This window comes from Nycticebus coucang, chromosome 13 (genome assembly GCF_027406575.1).
Source record: "Nycticebus coucang isolate mNycCou1 chromosome 13, mNycCou1.pri, whole genome shotgun sequence".
Classification (NCBI taxonomy): Eukaryota; Metazoa; Chordata; class Mammalia; order Primates; family Lorisidae; genus Nycticebus; species Nycticebus coucang.
In genome coordinates this window covers 62,355,295-62,374,825 of record NC_069792.1, presented here as the reverse complement: position 1 = coordinate 62,374,825, position 19,531 = coordinate 62,355,295, and the positions used below count along the sequence as shown (strand labels likewise).

Genomic DNA, 19,531 nt, shown 5'->3' with positions numbered 1-19,531 from the left:
AATCTTTGCTAATGTACTTTTGATTACAGGTTTAATTCCATGAGCTAATATAAGTATTTTAACTCCGGGAAGTTATTATGACCTTGCTTCTTTCTGATCTTGTAAAGATTAAAAACAATATGATTACTTTCAAAATAATAAAATGTCATATTATTTTAGACACTGGAAAAAAAAGATTTTTGGATTTGTTGCAAATTAGGGGGGAGCATAAATCATATAAAGATTAGATTAAAAATATCCAAATAAAAGATCATCAAGAGGGCCATGCTTGTGCAGTGGCTCACGCCTGTAATCCTAGCACTCTGGGAGGCTGAGGCAGGTGGACTGCCTCAGCTCAGGAGTTTGAGACCAGCCTGAGTGAGAATGAAACCCCTTCTCTAAAAAAACAAAAATAGCCAAGCGTTGTGGTGGGTGCCTGTAGACCTACCTATCAAAGAGGCTGAGGCAAGAGGATCACTTGAGCCCAAGAGTTTGAGGTTGTTGAGAGCTATGTCACCACAGCACTCAATTGAGGGCAACAAAGTAAGACTTTGTCTCAAAAAAAAAAAAAAAAAGAAATCAAGAAATAAGTTCAATGGCCTCACAATTCTGTACTTGCCTATAAAAAAATGCTTAAGATATTGTAATGTGACTCACTTATCAGACATATTTAAGAAACTACTACTAGGAAATGGTTCTTATAGTATATTGCCATTGACTTTGTACTTAAGATAGGTTGACTACTTTGTAATTAGAAAAGTGGGCCGGGTGTGGGGGCTCATGCCTGTAATCCCAGCACTTGGGAGGCCCAGGCAGGTAGATTGCCTGAGCTCACAGGTTTGAGACCAGCCTGAGCCAGAGCGAGACCTCGTCTCTAAAAATAGCCAGGTGCTGTGGTGGTTACCTGTAGTCCCAGTCACTCAGGAGGCTGAGGCAAGAGAATTGTTTAAGCCCTGGAGTTTGAGGTTGCTGTGAATGAGCTATGATGCCACGGCATTCTACCAAGGGTGACAAAGTGAGACTTGTCTAAGAAAAAAAAACAAAACAAAACAAGTCCACCATTAAAACAAAGTTTGAGAGGCGGAGCAAGATGGCCACCGAGTAACAGCTTCCTTACATCTGGGCACCGTGAGTCTGGGGAGATAGGACTCTAGGCATCTCTGGCTGGTGGGATATGCCTATCATCACTCCTATGAGGATACAGGGAGTCAGCGAGAGACTTCTGGACCCCAAGAGGAGGACTAAAACAGTGGAAAACCGGCAAGTGGTCGCGTGTGTTCAATCCGTCTAAACCCGCAACTGTAAGTTCAGTAGAGGCGAGACTGCAAACCAGAAAGGCCTTACCTGTGAACTGTTTTGGTGTCCTTGGGCTTGGCACTGAGTTGAACTGCCTTGGGGAGGGCCTGATCGGGAGCGCGGAGAACTTTGGCCGTTGTCTAGGGCCCCAGTCTGAGCCGCTGAGCCAGACGGAGCTAATAGTGTTTGGCCGTGGGTCACACAGAAACATTGTCAGTGATCTGCCCCGGCAAGCTCCGCCCTCAGGGTCGCAGAGCTAGAAACGGGTGGGAGCTGGTAACACAGCAACCAAGTAGCCTAAGGGTGGGGTCTGAGCTGCCTTGCAGCCCTAACCCTCAGGGGCAGAGTGACACCGGTTTTGGCACACTGGGTAAGTGGATAGCTACTTCAGCAGTGATTCCAGCGAGAAAGCTGGGAAAGCTTCTGCTCAGCAAGTTTACAAGTTCAAAGTGCCTTTTAAGTGGGCAGAAGAGAGATTTAGGGTGTCTACCTGCTGGGGTTTGAGAAATCAGCAGCCGCCAGTTATATCAGAACTGTGATTAACATCTCATACCCCAGAATACCACGTGTTGCCCAGAGAATATTCAATAACATATACAAACTGCTTTGTTTTTGGTTGTGTTTTTTTTTCTTTTTTTTTTTTTTTTTGTTTGGTTGTTTTTTTGTTTATTTTGATGTTGTTGATGTTCTTTTGTTTTTTAATTTCAATCTTTTCCATACAGATCCTTTTTCTTTCTCAATTTTTCTAGTTTAATTATAATTTCCCATTGCTGCCTTTTCTAATAACTAGAACTTCATTTTTGCTACTGTTTCTACCACTATCATTTGGTTTTTCAACCAATTTTATCCCCGCAAAGATTTCTGTTTGCTTGTTTTGGTTTGATTTATAGCATTTTTGTCTTTCCTCTCTACTTGGTGGAGGTGGGGTACTGTGCCTGATCAGGTTAGCAAAGAGCTGCTGACCTCAAGGGAACCACCCAACTGGGCACCCCCAGAAGATGGGGTTTTTTTAAGGTTGTGTCAAAGTACCCTACTGTACACCTATATTGCCCTGTCTCCCTCTTTCTGTTCCTCTCTTCTTTTTGTCAATATTCCTTTTACCCACCCCCTCTCCTTTCTCTATTTTTCTTTTTTTTTTCTTATCACTCGGTCCTCCTTTCATTCATCCCTTTTTTGCTCTTCAACCTTCTCACCCTTCTGGTCCTGTAACCCTTAGTCCACAGGCACGAGAAATTAAAGAGCAAGAGGAAGTGAAAGGAAAATTAGGGCAAGGAAACAGATAAAAGAAATCACTCATGAGGAAGAATCAGCAGAAAACTCCAGGCAACATGAAGATCCAGTCTAGAACAACCCCACCAAGGGACCGAGGTAGCTACTGCAGATAATTCCACCTGTAAAGAAATGTTAGGAATGAGAGAAAAGGAATTTAGAATACACATGTTGAAAACAATGAAAGAAATGATGGAAACAATGAAGGAAACTGCTAATAAAGTGGAAAATAACCAAAAGGAAATCCAAAAACAGAATCAAATAAGAGATGAACGATATGAAGAATATAAACAGGATATAGCAGAGCTGAAGGAACTGAAACAGTCAATGAGGGAACTTAAAGATGCAATGGAAAGTATCAGCAACAGGTTAGACCATGCAGAAGAAAGAATTTCAGAGGTAGAAGACAAAGTTCTTGAGATAACTCAGACAGTAAAAGAGGCAGAAAAGAAGAGAGAGAAAGCAGAACGTTCACTGTCAGAATTATGGGACTTTATGCAGCGTTCCAACATACGAGTTATAGGAATTCCAGAAGGGGAAGAAGAATGCCCCAGAGGAATGGAAGCCATACTAGAGAATATTATAAAAGAAAATTTCCCAATCACCAAAGATTCTGACACACTGCTTTCAGAGGGATATCGGACCCGAGGTCGCCTCAACTCTAACCGAGCTTCTCCAAGACACATTGTGATGAACCTGTCCAAAGTCAAGACAAAAGAAAAGATTCTGCAAGCTGTCAGGAGTAAGCGCCAGTTGACCTACAGGGGCAAATCCATCAGAGTGACTGCAGACTTCTCTAATGAAACTTTCCAAGCAAGAAGACAATGGTCATCTACCTTTAATCTACTTAAACAGAAAAATTTTCAGCCCAGAATTCTGTACCCTGCTAAGCTAAGCTTAAAAATTGACGGAGCAATCAAATCATGTACGGATATACAAACATTGAGGAAATTCGCCACAACAAGTCCAGCTCTACAGGAAATACTTCAACCTGTTCTGCACACTGACCACCACAATGGATCAGCAGCAAAGTAAGAACTCAGAAATCAAAGGGCAGAACCTAACCTCCACACTGATGCAAAAGATAAAACTAAGCAATGGACTCTCACAAAATAAGACGAATAGAATACTACCACACTTATCAATTATCTCAATAAATGTTAATGGCTTGAATTCCCCACTGAAGAGACATAGATTGGCTGACTGGGTTAAAAAACACAAGGCATCCATTTGCTGTCTGCAAGAAACACACCTGGCTTCAAAAGACAAATTAAAGCTCCGAGTCAAGGGTTGGAAGACAATTTTTCAGGCAAATGGAATTCAGAAGAAAAGAGGAGTTGCAATCTTATTTTCAGATACATGTGGATTTAAAGCAACTAAAATCAAAAAAGACAAAGATGGTCACTTTATATTGGTCAAGGGAAAACTACAAAAAGAAGACATTTCAATTCTAAATATTTATGCACCCAATTTAAATGCTCCCAGATTCTTGAAGCAGACCTTACTCAGTCTGAGCAATATGATATCTGATAATACCAACATAACAGGGGACTTTAACACTCCTCTTACAGAGCTGGACAGATCCTCTAAACAGAGATTAAACAAAGATATAAGAGATTTAAATGAGACCCTAGAACAACTGTGCTTGATAGACGCATATAGAACACTTCACCCCAAAGATAAAGAATATACATTCTTCTCATCACCCCATGGAACATTCTCCAAAATTGATCATATCCTGGGACACAAACAAATATCATCAGAATAAAAAGAATTGAAATTTTACCTTGTTTCTTCTCAGACCATAAGGCACTAAAGGTGGAACTCAACTCTAACAAAAATGCTCAACCCCACCCAAAGGCATGGAAATTAAACAATCTTCTGTTGAATAACAGATGGGTGAAGGAAGAAATAAAACAGGAAATCATTAACTTCCTTGAGCATAACAACAATGAAGACAGAAGCTACCAAAACCTGTGGGATACTGCAAAAGCAGTTTTGAGAGGAAAATTCATCGCTTTAGATGCCTACATTCAAAAAACAGAAAGAGAGCACAAGAAGAATCTCACAAGAGATCTTACGGAATTGGAAAAAGAAGAACAATCTAAGCCTAAACTCAGTAGAAGAAAAGAAATATCCAAAATCAAATCACAGATCAATGAAATTGAAAACAAAAGAATCATTCAGAAAATTAATGAAACAAGGAGTTGGTTTTTTGAAAAAATAAATAAAATAGATAAACCTTTGGCTAGACTAACTAGAAATAGAAAAGTAAAATCTCTAGTAACCTCAATCAGAAATGATAAAGGGGAAATAACAACTGATCCCACAGAGATACAAGAGATCATCTCTGAATACTACCAGAAACTCTATGCCCAGAAATTTGACAATGTGAAGGAAATGGATCAATATTTGGAATCACACCCTCTCCCTAGACTTAGCCAGGAAGAAATAGACCTCCTGAACAGACCAATTTCAAGCACTGAGATCAAAGAAACAATAAAAAATCTTCCAACCAAAAAATGCCCTGGTCCAGATGGCTTCACTCCAGAATTCTATCAAACCTTCAAGGAAGAGCTTATTCCTGTACTGCAGAAATTATTCCAAAAAATTGAGGAAGAAGGAATCTTCCCCAACACACTCTATGAAGCAAACATCAACCTGATACCAAAACCAGGAAAAGACCCAAACAAAAAGGAGAATTTCAGACCAATCTCACTCATGAATATAGATGCAAAAATTCTCAACAAAATCCTAGCCAATAGATTACAGCTTATCATCAAAAAACCCATTCATCATGATCAAGTAGGCTTCATCCCAGCGATGCAAGGCTGGTTTAACATATGCAAGTCCATAAACATTATCCACCATATTAACAGAGGCAAAAATAAAGATCACATGATCCTCTCAATAGATGCAGAAAAAGCATTTGATAAAATCCAGCATCCTTTTCTAATTAGAACACTGAAGAGTATAGGCATAGGTGGCACATTTCTAAAACTGATTGAAGCTATCTATGACAAACCTACAGCCAATATTTTACTGAATGAAGTAAAAGTGAAAGCTTTTCCTCTTAGAACTGGAACCAGACAAGGTTGTCCTCTGTCACCTTTACTATTCAACATGGTGCTGGAAGTTCTAGCCAATACAATGAAAGACAAGGAAATAAAGGGAATCCAAATGGGAGCAGAGGAGGTCAAACTCTCTCTCTTTGCTGACGACATGATCTTATACTTAGAGAACCCCAAAGACTCAACCACAAGACTCCTAGAAGTCATCAAAAAATACAGTAATGTTTCAGGATATAAAATCAATGTCCACAAGTCAGTAGCCTTTGTATACACCAATAATGGTCAAGATGAGAAGCTAATTAAGGAGACAACTCCCTTCACCATAGTTTCAAAGAAAATGAAATACCTAGGAATATACCTAACGAAGGAGGTGAAGGACCTCTATAAAGAAAACTATGAAATCCTCAGAAAGGAAATAGCAGAGGATATTAACAAATGGGAGAACATACCATGCTCATGGATGGGAAGAATCAACATTGTTAAAATGTCTATACTTCCCAAAGCAATCTACCTATTCAATGCCATTCCTATCAAAGTACCTACATCGTACTTTCAAGATTTGGAAAAAATGATTCTGCGTTTTGTATGGAACCGGAAAAAACCCCGTATAGCTAAGGCAGTTCTTAGTAATAAAAATAAAGCTGGGGGCATCAGCATACCAGATTTTAGTCTGTACTACAAAGCCATAGTAGTCAAGACAGCATGGTACTGGCATAAAAACAGAGACATAGACACTTGGAGTCGAATTGAAAACCAAGAAATGAAACTAACATCTTACAACCACCTAATCTTTGATGAACCAAACAAGAACATACCTTGGGGGAAAGACTCCCTATTCAATAAATGGTGTTGGGAGAACTGGATGTCTACATGTAAAAGACTGAAACTGGACCCACACCTTTCCCCACTCACAAAAATTGATTCAAGATGGATAAAGGACTTAAATTTAAGGCATGAAACAATAAAAATCCTCAAAGAAAGCATAGGAAAAACACTGGAAGATATTGGCCTGGGGGAAGACTTCATGAAGAAGACTGCCATGGCAATTGCAACAACAACAAAAATAAACAAATGGGACTTCATTAAACTGAAAAGCTTCTGTACAGCTAAGGAGACAATAACCAAAGCAAAGAGACAACCTACACAATGGGAAAGGATATTTGCATATTTTCAATCAGACAAAAGCTTGATAACTAGGATCTATAGAGAACTCAAATTAATCCACATGAAAAAAGCCAACAATCCCATATATCAATGGGCAAGAGACATGAATAGAACTTTCTCTAAAGATGACAGACGAATGGCTAACAAACGCAGGAAAAAATGTTCATCATCTCCATATATTACAGAAATGCAAATCAAAACAACTCTGAGATATCATCTCACCCCAGTGAGGATGGCCCACATCACAAAATCTCAAAACTGCAGATGCTGGCGTGGAGAGAAGGGAACACTTTTACAATGCTGGTGGGACTGCAAACTAGTACAACCTTTCTGGAAGGAAGTATGGAGAAACCTCAAAGCACTCAAGCTAGACCTCCCATTTGATCCGGCAATCCCATTACTGGGCATCTACCCAGAAGGAAAAAAATCCTTTTATCATAAGGACACTTGTACTAGACTATTTATTGCAGCTCTATTTACAATCGCCAAAATGTGGAAACAGCCTAAATGCCCACCAACCCAGGAATGGATTAACAAGCTGTGGTATATGTATACCATGTAATACTATTCAGCCATGAAAAAAAATGGAGACTTTACATCCTTCGTATTAACCTGGATGGAAGTGGAAGACATTATTCTTAGTAAAGCATCACAAGAATGGAGAAGCATGAATCCTATGTACTCAATCTTGATATGAGGACAATTAATGACAATTAAGGTTATGGGGGGGGAAGCAGAAAGAGGGATGGAGGGAGGGGGGTGGGGCCTTAGTGTGTGTCACACTTTATGGGGGCAAGACATGATTGCAAGAGGGACTTTACCTAACAATTGCAATCAGTGTAACTGGCTTATTGTACCCTCAATGAATGCCCAACAATAAAAAAAGAAAAACAAAAAACAAAAACAAAAACAAAAAAACAAAGTTTGACCCACCAATTCCACTCCTAGTTACATACCCTAGAGAAATGAAAACTTATGTCCACAAAAAACTTGTACACAAATCTTCAGGTCAGCATTATATGTAATAGCCAAAATTGGAAAGGACCCAAATAGCCATCAAATGATGAACAGATAAATAAAATGTGCTATATCAATATAATGGGGTATTACTTTCCCATAAAAGAATTAAAATATTGCTACCTGCTAAAACATGGATGAAGCTCTAAAGTGTTATGCTAAGTGAAAGAAGTCAGTCACAGAAGACCACATATTATACAATAACATTTACATGAGATGTCCAGAAGAGGCAAATCTGGAGAGATGAAAGTACATTAGTAGTTTCCTAGGCTTGGAGAGGGGATTTCAGGGTAATGGGGTGTGACTGCTAATGGGTATGGGTTTCTTCAGGGGTGGTAATGAAGATGTTCCAAAACTATCTGAGGTTATGATTGTAGAACTCTAAATATACAAAGAAAGCACTATATCATATACTTAAAATAGGTGAATTGTATGGTATGTAAATTATATCTCAAGAAATCCATTAAAAGTTTAATCTGACAATATCCTTTCTCACCAATGATTTAAAATTTAGTGAAAACAGTTCAAAAAATGAACAAAGGCCAGTTAAAAACTTATGGAAAAAATATGACCAATCTCTACAGACCTGTAGCAGACCTCCTCTTAAATCAATGGATATTTTTGGTATTGATTGTTCTGGGCCTGGACTGCCACTGTGTTTACACCATTTAGCTTCCAGATCGGCAGTAGCACAACATGGTCCTATCAGAATCCGACTTCTTTCTTTGAGACTTGTTTTAAGGAGAAAATCATTTACGCTGAGTAGAAATGATGACCCAAGAATTATGCCTGGAAAAAAGAAATAGAGAAGGGCATATATTCTCCCTTGTCAAAATAAAAGAACTACCTGTATTTTTAATAGTGTTAATTATCCTCCATCAGTCTTGTTTTTCAGTTGGCTTGCCGAAACCACAGTTTCATGTCATTTAAAATATCATTAATAACTATAAAATTTAGTTATTAAGCAGGTATACCTCATTCACATTCCTAACAAAGCAATATTTGCCCAAAACATTATGACTTTTTCCATGTGTGAGCATTTTAAGTTTTATGAGTAGAGACATTTTCATTAAATGGTGCAAGTTTTTCAAACAACTACATTCAGAATAAGAACAGCTGCTTCATTTGTCTATAGTTAACATGACGGGAAAGGGGAATTTTCTGTGATTTCCTACAGTAACACAGAATAGTATATTGCTTTGCTAGACACTCAAGTACTTGATGGGCCCATGTTAAAATTTAAAACAATCAAAATACATAACATGTGTTTTCTAAAAAATTTAGTTTAATCCAAACTTCACACATCATAACCACTTGAAGTTTACAAAGTCTTTAAAACAGATAGTGGCAGGTTAGATTTATGAGAAAAACTATATGCTGTAGTTCAAAGTAAATATACTCAGAAAAGGAATACACTTTAAAATGTAGGTTTTCTTTTGAACTTAAACTAGGAGTATAGATCAAAACCTTTTCATAAAACCAACGGCACACTTTGAGATATTTAGATGCAAAGTCAGAGTGGTGAGTTAACTTTCCTCTCAAGGAGCTCATATTCTAAATTGTCATTTTGAATATTGAATTTCACCAGACCACATTTGTAATGCCCATGGCTTATTTTTCTAATGATATTTGATCCTAAAAAAAGATGAAAGATTAAAAAACACCTTAGGCCCACAGTATACATATGTTTCAAAGTATTGTACCCACACCGACTTTTCAATTCTGTGGAGACTTGAAAACTTCATGTATGTCTTATGTTCTTACTGCAGAAATGAGATACAAAACCTCTAATCCTCCACAGAAGGCATCACATCCACAAAAGCATTAGAACTTAGACTTCTGTTAAAAAATTATCATGGTGAAAATCAATTTCTTAGGTTTTTTTCATTAATTATATTGTAGCATTGAAACTTCATTTCATATACACAATTACCTTAACTATCTTAATTCAAAGCTATATTCCACTTACAGAAAAACAAAATAGAACAAAAAATTTAAAACAAAAAAAGCAATCAGCCCCATCAGAAACCATCTTTATTGACAGAACGAAGCAGCCAATGGCCTGGAGGGAACACACCCAGGTTTTTCTGTGACTGCTGCCATACAAACTTCACCCACAACTCTCCATCTGTGAGAAAGACACAATGCAAAGAGAATGCGAAATACTATCAGAACTGGATGGAAGAGCAGGCCCAGAGCCTGATTACAAAACAAGGGCTGCATTTTAACAAGGAAAAATACCTCCTAGTAAATTCTCTGCTCTTCCCTCCTGCAGGAAGCCCCAGTCTTCCAGATCCCTCTCGCCCTGGTATAACACCAGCACCCCATTGAGGGGCCCTCCCATGATGCTGAAGATGGGGCTTTCTTTACCTGTGATGAAGCCGGTGGTATCTGCTCCTGGAATGAGGCCACTCATAGGAAGCCACATGCCAATGTCACCTGGGCCCTCAATGATGAGACCTCCTACCCATCCCATTCAGCCTGAATGACTCAACCAGACAGATAAGGATAGAGGCAGGTCTCTTTATGTCAGTTTTATATTACTTGTTCTGCTTTATCAGGATATCACAGTGTTATGACTCTGGGTATTTTCTTAATAGAATGATAAAGAAGAATTACTCCCCCTTCATATCAAAGAAAGAATAATTTGAAGGGAATAAGTGGAACCAAAAAAAAGAGGTAGTTTTTATTTATGTTGTCAAATGTGAAGGTGAAATTTTTAACTGTTTTAGGTGAAAAAACTCCATAAGACCATCTTTATTAATGTTGTTTATAATTTCATTCATAACTTTCTGACATAATGGCATTACATTTCTTAAAATATTTAAAACTTTTCCACAGTAAATATCTGCCAAGTGAAACACATCAATTGATCATCCAGAAATTTTCCAAAATGACATTATAAAAGTATAGGCTTAATTCAATACAATGATCTAGAACAGTGGTTCTCAACCTTCCTAATGCCTAAAATTGCCACAACCCTTTAAGACAGTTCCTCATGTTGTGGTTACCTCCAAGCACAAAATTATTTTCGGTACTACTTCATAACTGTAATTTTGCTACTGTTATGAATTGTAATATAAATATCTGATATGCAGGATGTATTTTCATTGTTACAAAGGGATTGTGACCCACAGGTTGAGAACTGCTGATTTAGAAAATGAGCATTAAGGCACTGTAGGACTACTTTACCACTCATTCTTTTTTTTTTTGGGACAGATTCTTACTTTGTTATCCATGGTAGAGTGCTGTGGCATCATAGCTTACCGTAACCTCCAACTCTTGGACTTAAGTGATCCTCTTGCCTCAGTCTTTCAAGTAGCTGGGACTATGGGTGCCCACCATAACAACCTGCTATTTTGAGAGACAGGGGTCTCACTCTTGCTCAAGCTGGTCTTGAACTCCTGAGTTCAGGCAATCCACCCGCCTCAGCCTCCAGGAGTGCTAAAATTAAAGGCACGAGCCACTGTGCCTGGCCCTACCCCTCCTTCTTAAACACCGGTTTAATTCATACTAACTATCCTGTGATAAGCTTCAATTCATACTATCCTGTGATAAGCTTAATGTAAACGTCTTATTGGTCCTTTGTACACAAAGCACTTAATACTAAAGGCTTACTTGGTTGCTCATTTTATTTAATGGTTATCATGATCTCTTCAGGCACCTAAATTGAAAATTCTCAGGCCCTCTTGAGAGCTCTTATTTCCATGGATAAATTTTCAAGACCTACTAATTTCTATTTCATTCTCTCTAACTTCATTATTTTAAAACATCAAGGAAGTAACACCTCTGTAATATAAGTGATTAAAAAAGAAGACCAGATCATTTTTAAGCTCTAGCAGACTGAGCATGCTGGAGGCAAGGACCGTCTTATTCAGCACGACACAATAGGACATGGTCTGGTCAGGACATGTTCCATTGGCCTGAACTGACAATTTAGAATCAAATCCTGTTTTTAGCTGTTTCTTAATCAGCAGGAAATAGAAGTGTTTAGATCTTTGATATTCTTCATTTTGTACCACTGTAACATAATAAGGCTAGATGGAAGAAATCTTAGAAATCACCTACTCCAAGTTCCCTAAAAATACCTTTCTATTCTGAAATAACTCTAAAATAACTTCAGACCTACTTAAAAGTTCCAAAAACATACTGTACAAAGTTCCTGTATACCCATCACTCACTTATATAAATAACCATACACAAAAACTAAAATCAGGAAATACACATTGATATAATACAATATAAGATTTATGGGTCTTATTTAAATTCTGCCATGATTTACTATTAATTTCCTTCTTCTGGTCTAGAATTCAAACTAGCATCCCCACTAGAGCTATCCCTTCTACCCCATTTACAGGTTCAATTATTTATTTATATTATAGGTTATGATACTATTTTTATTTAATTTGTTGCTTAAATTGAGTCAGCTTTGGCCACTGGGAACTCCTTTAAGTTGGGTCCTATACCCTTTGCCATATGCCCATCAGTTTTGAGAATTTCTTTGCTTTCTGGTCACAAGATGTTTCAGGCTTATCTTGTATTTTCCCCACTCCATTTTGGGTATCAGTCATTTCTCTAAGGAGCCTTGATTTCTTTTGTTACAGAATGCTATCTAGAAACTAAAAACTGGGTGGTAGGTGTGCTCACGGCTACTGGAGTGTCACTGCTTCTAGGCCCTCTCAGCAGATAGGGCTGAGAAGTATATGTATGTATGCTAATCCCTGTATACATACCTATCTTTGTCTCTGTGTCTATTCATCAGTAAATATAGTAAAAACCATGAATCCATACTCATACCTCTGGTGGTTTCTACCTTTCTTATCTGTAGCTTCTTCCTATGACTGTGAGAAACCTGATGACTATCCCCCTAGATGTGTTTACTTCTAATCCATTCTAACACTTGGAGTGGTCAAAATTAAAGTAAAATGACTAAGACAAACAAAAAGGTCAACTTTATGGAAGCAAAGAAAAGTCAGCAAGGGCTGACACGTATCTCTGAAAGTCTCTCTTTAAGAATGGACACGATTCTGTAGTTGATGCTTTTTAGTAAAAACAAACAAACAAAAATAATGGGCTTGAAACCATTTTGTCTGGAGCATACGTGAATGAGATTACCGTTCTCACTCTATAGCACTTTCATTTATAAAAGAATGTTTATAATTAAATAAAACCCTATATTTATAGAGATAGATAATAAAACATAATTTGGATCTTATTAGACATTTCTGCTATGCAGGAACTAATTCAAAATGTTAATATTGTGTTAAATTGCTAATATTGTGTTAAATTAGTTTCTCAGGTCTTATCTTAAAAATACTAGTACTGAAATAACAAAATTTGTATCATTGCACCTCATGTATATTATTCACAAAGTATCTATTGCTTCTTAAAGATGTGATTTGAGGCAAAGCTCCTCTTAAGCCCAAAAGTTAAACAATTGTAAGTATTTGTTGACTGGAGTAAGGAGAGAGTGAAAAAAAAATTTCTAGATTTGAATTATTACAAAAAGAATTATAGAAACGTTGATACCTTTTGTGTCACTGCATATACTGGTAAACTTGTAAACACTCCCTACTATGACACAAATCCTATTCTTTCTTGCTTGGGCAGAAAGAATAAGATAGCTAGAATTCTCAAGACAGTAAAGGTAAAGGTAGGGAATGAAACCTCAGGAAAATGGTATAGAATTAGAAAGCCAAAGGTCAGGCAAATATTTGGGTGTTTGGAACAAGAAGAAAAAAAGTGAGCTAGACTCAGGTGAACACCGAGAAGGGCAGGAAGCAGAACAATGTGCCTAAAATACAGAGACTTTGCAACTGCGGTAGCCACTGGCCCAGCTATAGCTGTGTTCCAGTGACAACAGATTCCAGTAATTGGTTTTCCAGGAAGTAGTCTATCAGGAAGGGGAACTTGACACACTTACTCAAACTTTATGTTTGATATTCTCTAGAGTTTGACTTGGTTCAGGAATGTGATCCAGTGAAAACCAATAGATATAAACATGTCCTGCCTGGTCCCTTTTGTCTCCTTTCTTTTCTTTCTTGCCATATATTTATAAGGAAATTAGGTGTAGTTCAATTTTGAGACGACCCCATCAATTTAACTTATTCCGGGTGCACTCCTTTTCCCACTATATATGCCAATCTGCTGTGACTCTGCTTCTCCATAAGGCAACTCAACTATCTCTGGCACTGAGGAAAGGTTCACCCACAAATATCAGGTTTTAAGCTCTCAAAACTGAGTCTTAGTTTTGAGTATTTCCTGTTACAGTCTTAAAATGCTATAGTACAATAACAGAAAAACTTATTAGTTCAAGTGGTTTTAATCTTCGTGTAAGTGACCAGTACTAAGAGACTGTGGTGATCACTTAATAATAAAGAATGGTGATGAATTTCACAAAGGGTCATTTATATACTGCAAACAAAACTTTGAAATAATGAAATATTTCATTATTTCAAATATGAAAATAATCCCCAGGACTCATTACAGAGTTGCTAATTCTCCTTTCCTTTCTTTCACTTTGAGAAGCTAACCTACAGGATATCATCTCATCCTTTTTATTTTTTTATCACGAATCATTAAATATCTTCCTTGGGATAATGTGAATCTTACTTTATACATCACCACACACATAAACCCAGGCTACAAAGAATACGCAGAGTACACATAAACTGGATTCTTATGTATTAAAAATCTTACGTAAATGGCAATAGTAAATTAGTCAAGGCATGTGTTATACTTCTTTCTAATAGTCTAAATCACTGTTGCACAAAATGCCTACAGGTTAAAATTATAAAGAGTTACCTTTTTAACAATGGAACACTGGAAAGGTTAAATAATTTCGCAAAGTTCTTCTATAGGTTTATAGAAAATGTGACAAAAATGTTTATATTTGTTCTAGCTAGTGACTACTAGCTAGACAGTGACTACACAGGGTGTTTGATGTGTTATCCATTATATTTTTCAGCTGAATTTTTAAAAATAGGAAGGAGGGAAGGAGAGAATGAAAAAAATTAACATTCTGGATTTAAAATTGTCACTTAATCTTTGAAAATATGAATATTATTACTTGCTTATCCAATTACTCATCAGGTCCTTTTTTTTTTAAACTTTAAATTCTAAAATAATTTTAGGCTGCTAGGAAAGTTGATATCCTTCACCCAGCTTTCTCTAATGCTAACAACTTACATGAAACCAGAGTATGATTCTTAAAAACCAGCAAATTAATAGCGATACAATATTACTAACTAATTTATAGACCTTTGAATCTCACCAGTTTCTTTTCCAATGTCCTTCCTTTTTCTGCTCCAGTATCCAACCCAGGATCCCATGCTGCATTTGGCAATTGTGTGATAAGGTCATTTTCACCAAGCATACAGTAACTCCTTCCCTCTACCCCATTTCCTTCAACAGAATGCTTTTCTGCTGAATTTTTCTATTGATCTCTTTCAAAAATCTGTTTATCTTTTTAATTTCACTCTTAGCAAACTCATGGCAGACATTTAATTAAACTAAATGAAGTGTAGCAACATTGAGAAGTAATTCCAGAAACAACTGGTATGATAAACATAGATAAACTTGCTTTATTTTTATACTGACATGTTTTTCATTGAGTATAGAAATTTAGTTCAAGGAACAAATAGTTGCATGACCTTTAAAGCACTCCTTCAGACGATTAATAAATGCAAACCACTTGTTTTGGAAAATGTTTACAAAATGCTGCCAGCCCTACATGGTCAGTATCAACTAGACCCTTAGTAAGGCTCCTTCTTTACACGTGCTGACTGAGCAAGAGGCACTCTAAATCAAGCTTCTGTACATCGTTAGAAAGAGTACTCAATGATGACATGTGCTAGCAAAGCACATTCAGGTAATTTTTTTTTTATCCAGCTGCAAATAATCTAAGGCTACTAGAAAATCAGTGAGCATGTGTTAGGTACATCTAGAAGCTGATTTGCATAACAGTGAAGCATTGGCATACCTCAAAACCCGAAAAGGAAAAGGTTTTTGTAAGTATGGCTCATACAGACATAACAAACCCTCAAAAAAAAGAAAAGAAAATCTTCCATTTTTAGTTGTTTCAGCTATGTTGAAGCACATAAAAATGGCACTTGGCTATTGTAACCATGGAAAAAAATAGTTACCCCCATGCCCCAATCAGTATATATAAGTAGATCAGATTTTATTTAATTACATTTGATCTTACAATAAGCTCATATGGATTGTTAATTGATGTATGGAATAAAGCACAACAAAACAGAACTACATGGACATTGGCATTTAAGCTGTAAGGGGTGCTACGGCTCCCCAACAAATTAAGTCTAGTCATTAAAATGAGAGCCTATAGGGGTGGCCCACCTACTAACACATACATTGTCTCAAAACACCTGAGGACTTCTCATAGGCTGGATTTCCAGACCAGGGACTCTCACCCAGTCCTCACTGGTGAGTAAAAGCTGAGACCATTCATCTAATCTAAACCTCTTCTTCAGACATAGGAAAACGGAAAAACAATAAACAGTTGGAACAGGAATTTTTTCTTTCACATAAAGAAAGGAAGACTTTCTCATGAAATCTGAAATGTTTACAGAGAGTTGGCTACTCACATAGCCACTGTCCAGGAAAGATATTTTTTATGACATGCTTTAAAACTCTAGGATCCTAGAAAAAAGTAAAACTAAAAATACCAAAGGATGATGGAAGATATGCTTTGCTTCTTTATTCCTCTTCAATCTGCCACTATGCTCATGGTTTTTATAATTGTGTCAGTTTATTAGAAAAATAAAACTTGATTAAATCATGTGGTTATGTTTTTAAAAAAAGCAGACTGGCAGATCTGATTGTGCATATTGGAAATTATATGACAACCTTCTTACAGAGGAAAGAACAACAACTTGAAAAGTTTTTGAGATGAACATCGTAGATGGTTAATTGAATTACATGAGGAAACTACTCCTGAATTGATTTTTTTTAAGTAAGTCACGTGGATGAAAAACTGGTATAAATTTATTCAAATAATGTTGAAAGCAAAATGACTTGCTAGGTAATTTACTGCAATGGCTTAGAAACTGGTCTTGATCTACATAATCCAGGTTTTTAAAGACTGCTATAACATAAAGGCCAGAAGCTAAGAGAGACATGTTATAGGCACCACTCTGCCTTACACTATTCCTGTACAAATTGCTTAACCTCTCCATTATCACTCAATGGGGGAGTTAAGACTAACTCACTGGGCATTAACCCTTGGTTCCTTGACATTTAGTGGTTCCTACATGGTAACTATGGGCCAATCAGTAGTAGGGCTGAGTGCCTCTGTCTGCCTCTTCCTAGCACCATGTCATTTTATAAAAACTATAACTACTAGCTAGTTCTTAGTAATTTCATTTTTCCAACTGATAACTAAGTTATGAGTAAATGTTTTTCACTGTCCCCAACTCTCTTTCACAGCCTCAGTCAACAGATCCACAGGATCAGACAGGGAATAAAATAACATCTAAGATATGTTTTTGGTCACTCATCACTGATAGGGTTGTTTTGCCAGAAACCTTCCTAGCAAACAGCTTATTGGCTTATATAGACACAAGAGCAATTTGCTATGGCTATAGGCAAAATGAAATGCTGTCACATATTCAACAGAATGGGGCATAGAGATTTACTTCTAATCCTTCCTTTTTCCACAGTCTCTGGGCTGAGGCTGTAAGAATTCTCGTCCATTCATCTACTACTACTAAACAAGTGCTATCAATCGTATGCAAAAGAAGCTATTAAGAAAAAGTTCTCTAGGATTGAATTATTAGGGCTGGAAACTTTCCTCTCCAATAGTATTAAACACAGTGAAATATCTTCATGTTAACTGATAGCATTTTTGTTGTTTCAGGGCAAGGGCCCTTTTTTCTCCTTTCCAAGAAACATATTATTTTAATATGTGTATATGTGAAATTTGTTGCTTTTTCCTAATTGTATCTAAATCTAGAAAAATGATTCTAAATCATACCTTTGTTAAAACTAGAAGAACATCTAAAAGAAAGTAATCCCACTTATAATAGTTACAAATAAAATATCTAGGAATAAATTTAACCAAAGAAGTGAAAGATCTCTTTAAAGAAAACTATAAAATACTGATAAAAAAAAAAGTTAAAGAGGACACAAAGAAAAAAGAAAAAGAAATTTCATAGATTGAAAGAATAAATATTGTTAAAATGTCCACACTACCAAAGCAATCTACATACTCAATGTAATCCCTATCAAAATGTCAATGACATTCTTTACAGAAATAGAAAAAATAATCCCAAAATTTATATAGAAACACAAAAGACCTAGAATAGCCAAAGTCATCCCAAGTAAAAAGAACAAAACTAGAAGAATCATATTACCTGACTTAAAATTATTCTACAGAAAAAACCGACAGTAACAATAGAAACAAATTATACTCCAGATCTGTAGTAACTAAAACAGCATGGTACTGGCATAAAAATACACAGTGGAATAGAATAAGGAAACTAGATACAAATCCACACATATATTGTGAACTTATCTTCAACAAAGATGCCAAGAACATACAGTCTCTTCAATAAATGGTGCTGAGAAAGCTAGATATCCACATGCAAAAAAATGAAACTAGACTCTTATCTCTTACTGTATACAAAAATCAAATAAAATGGATTAAAGACTTAAATATAAGACCTGAAACCATGAAACTACTAAAAGAAAACATTGGAGAAATGTTTCAGGACACTAGTCTAGGCAAGGACTTCTTTCACAATACCCCTATAGCACAGGCAACCAAACACAATTGGACAAATAAGAACGTATCAAGATAAAAAGTTTCTGCACAGAAAAGGAAACAACCAACAACCTGAAGAGACAACTCACAAAATGCGAAAAAATACTGCACACTATCCATCTGACAAGTGATTAATAACTACAGTAAATATAGAGCTTCAACAACTCAATAGGAAAAGATCAAATAATCAGATTAAAAATGGGCAAAAGATCTAAATAGACATTTTTCAAGAGAAGACACACAAATGGCCAACAGATATACTTAAAAATGCTCAACATCATTATTTATCAGAGAAATGCCTATCAAAACTACAATGAGATATCATCTCACCCCAATTGAAATGGCTTTAATCACAAAGACAGGCAATCATGAATGCTGAACCCTTGCACTCAGTTGGAGGGAATGTAAATTAGTACAACCACTAAGGAAAACAGGATAAAGGTTTCTCAAAAAACTAAAAAGAGAACCAACACATGACCCAGAAATTCCACTGCTGGATATACCCAAAGGAGGGGAATTCAGTACATGGAAAAGATACCTGTACTCCCATGTTTATTACTGCAGCACTATTCACAATAGCCACGATATAGAAACAACCTAAGTGTCCATAACAAATGAATGGATAAAGACATTGTGGTCCATACACCCAGTGGAATATTATATAGTCATAAAAAGAAGGAAATGCTGCCATTTGCAACAACATGGATGGAACATTATGTTGAGTGAAATATGTCAAGTACAGAAAGACAAATCTGGTATTCTTTCACATGAGAGAGCTAAATATTAAAAACAATTGATCTCATTGAGACAGAGAGTAGAATGACAGTTCCCAGAGACTGGGAAAGGTAGCAAGGAGCAGGGGATAAAGTAGGGCTGATTAATAGGTGCAAAAATATAGTTATATAGTTAGATAGAATGAATAATATTTGATAGCACACAAAGTGACTGTAAC

General features: G+C 36.6%; 1 protein-coding gene across 7 annotated transcripts in view; it reads right to left on the bottom strand.

Moving 5' to 3' along the window:
• The window catches only part of VPS13B (vacuolar protein sorting 13 homolog B), a 980,186-nt gene that overhangs the window by 179,249 nt on the left and 781,406 nt on the right, over nucleotides 1–19,531 (bottom strand). For all 7 annotated transcript variants that reach the window (XM_053558614.1, XM_053558617.1, XM_053558615.1 and 4 more), the window contains one exon: nucleotides 8,383–8,585. In XM_053558614.1, the coding sequence (XP_053414589.1) occupies nucleotides 8,383–8,585 (203 nt within the window). The remainder of the gene's footprint in view (nucleotides 1–8,382; nucleotides 8,586–19,531) is intronic.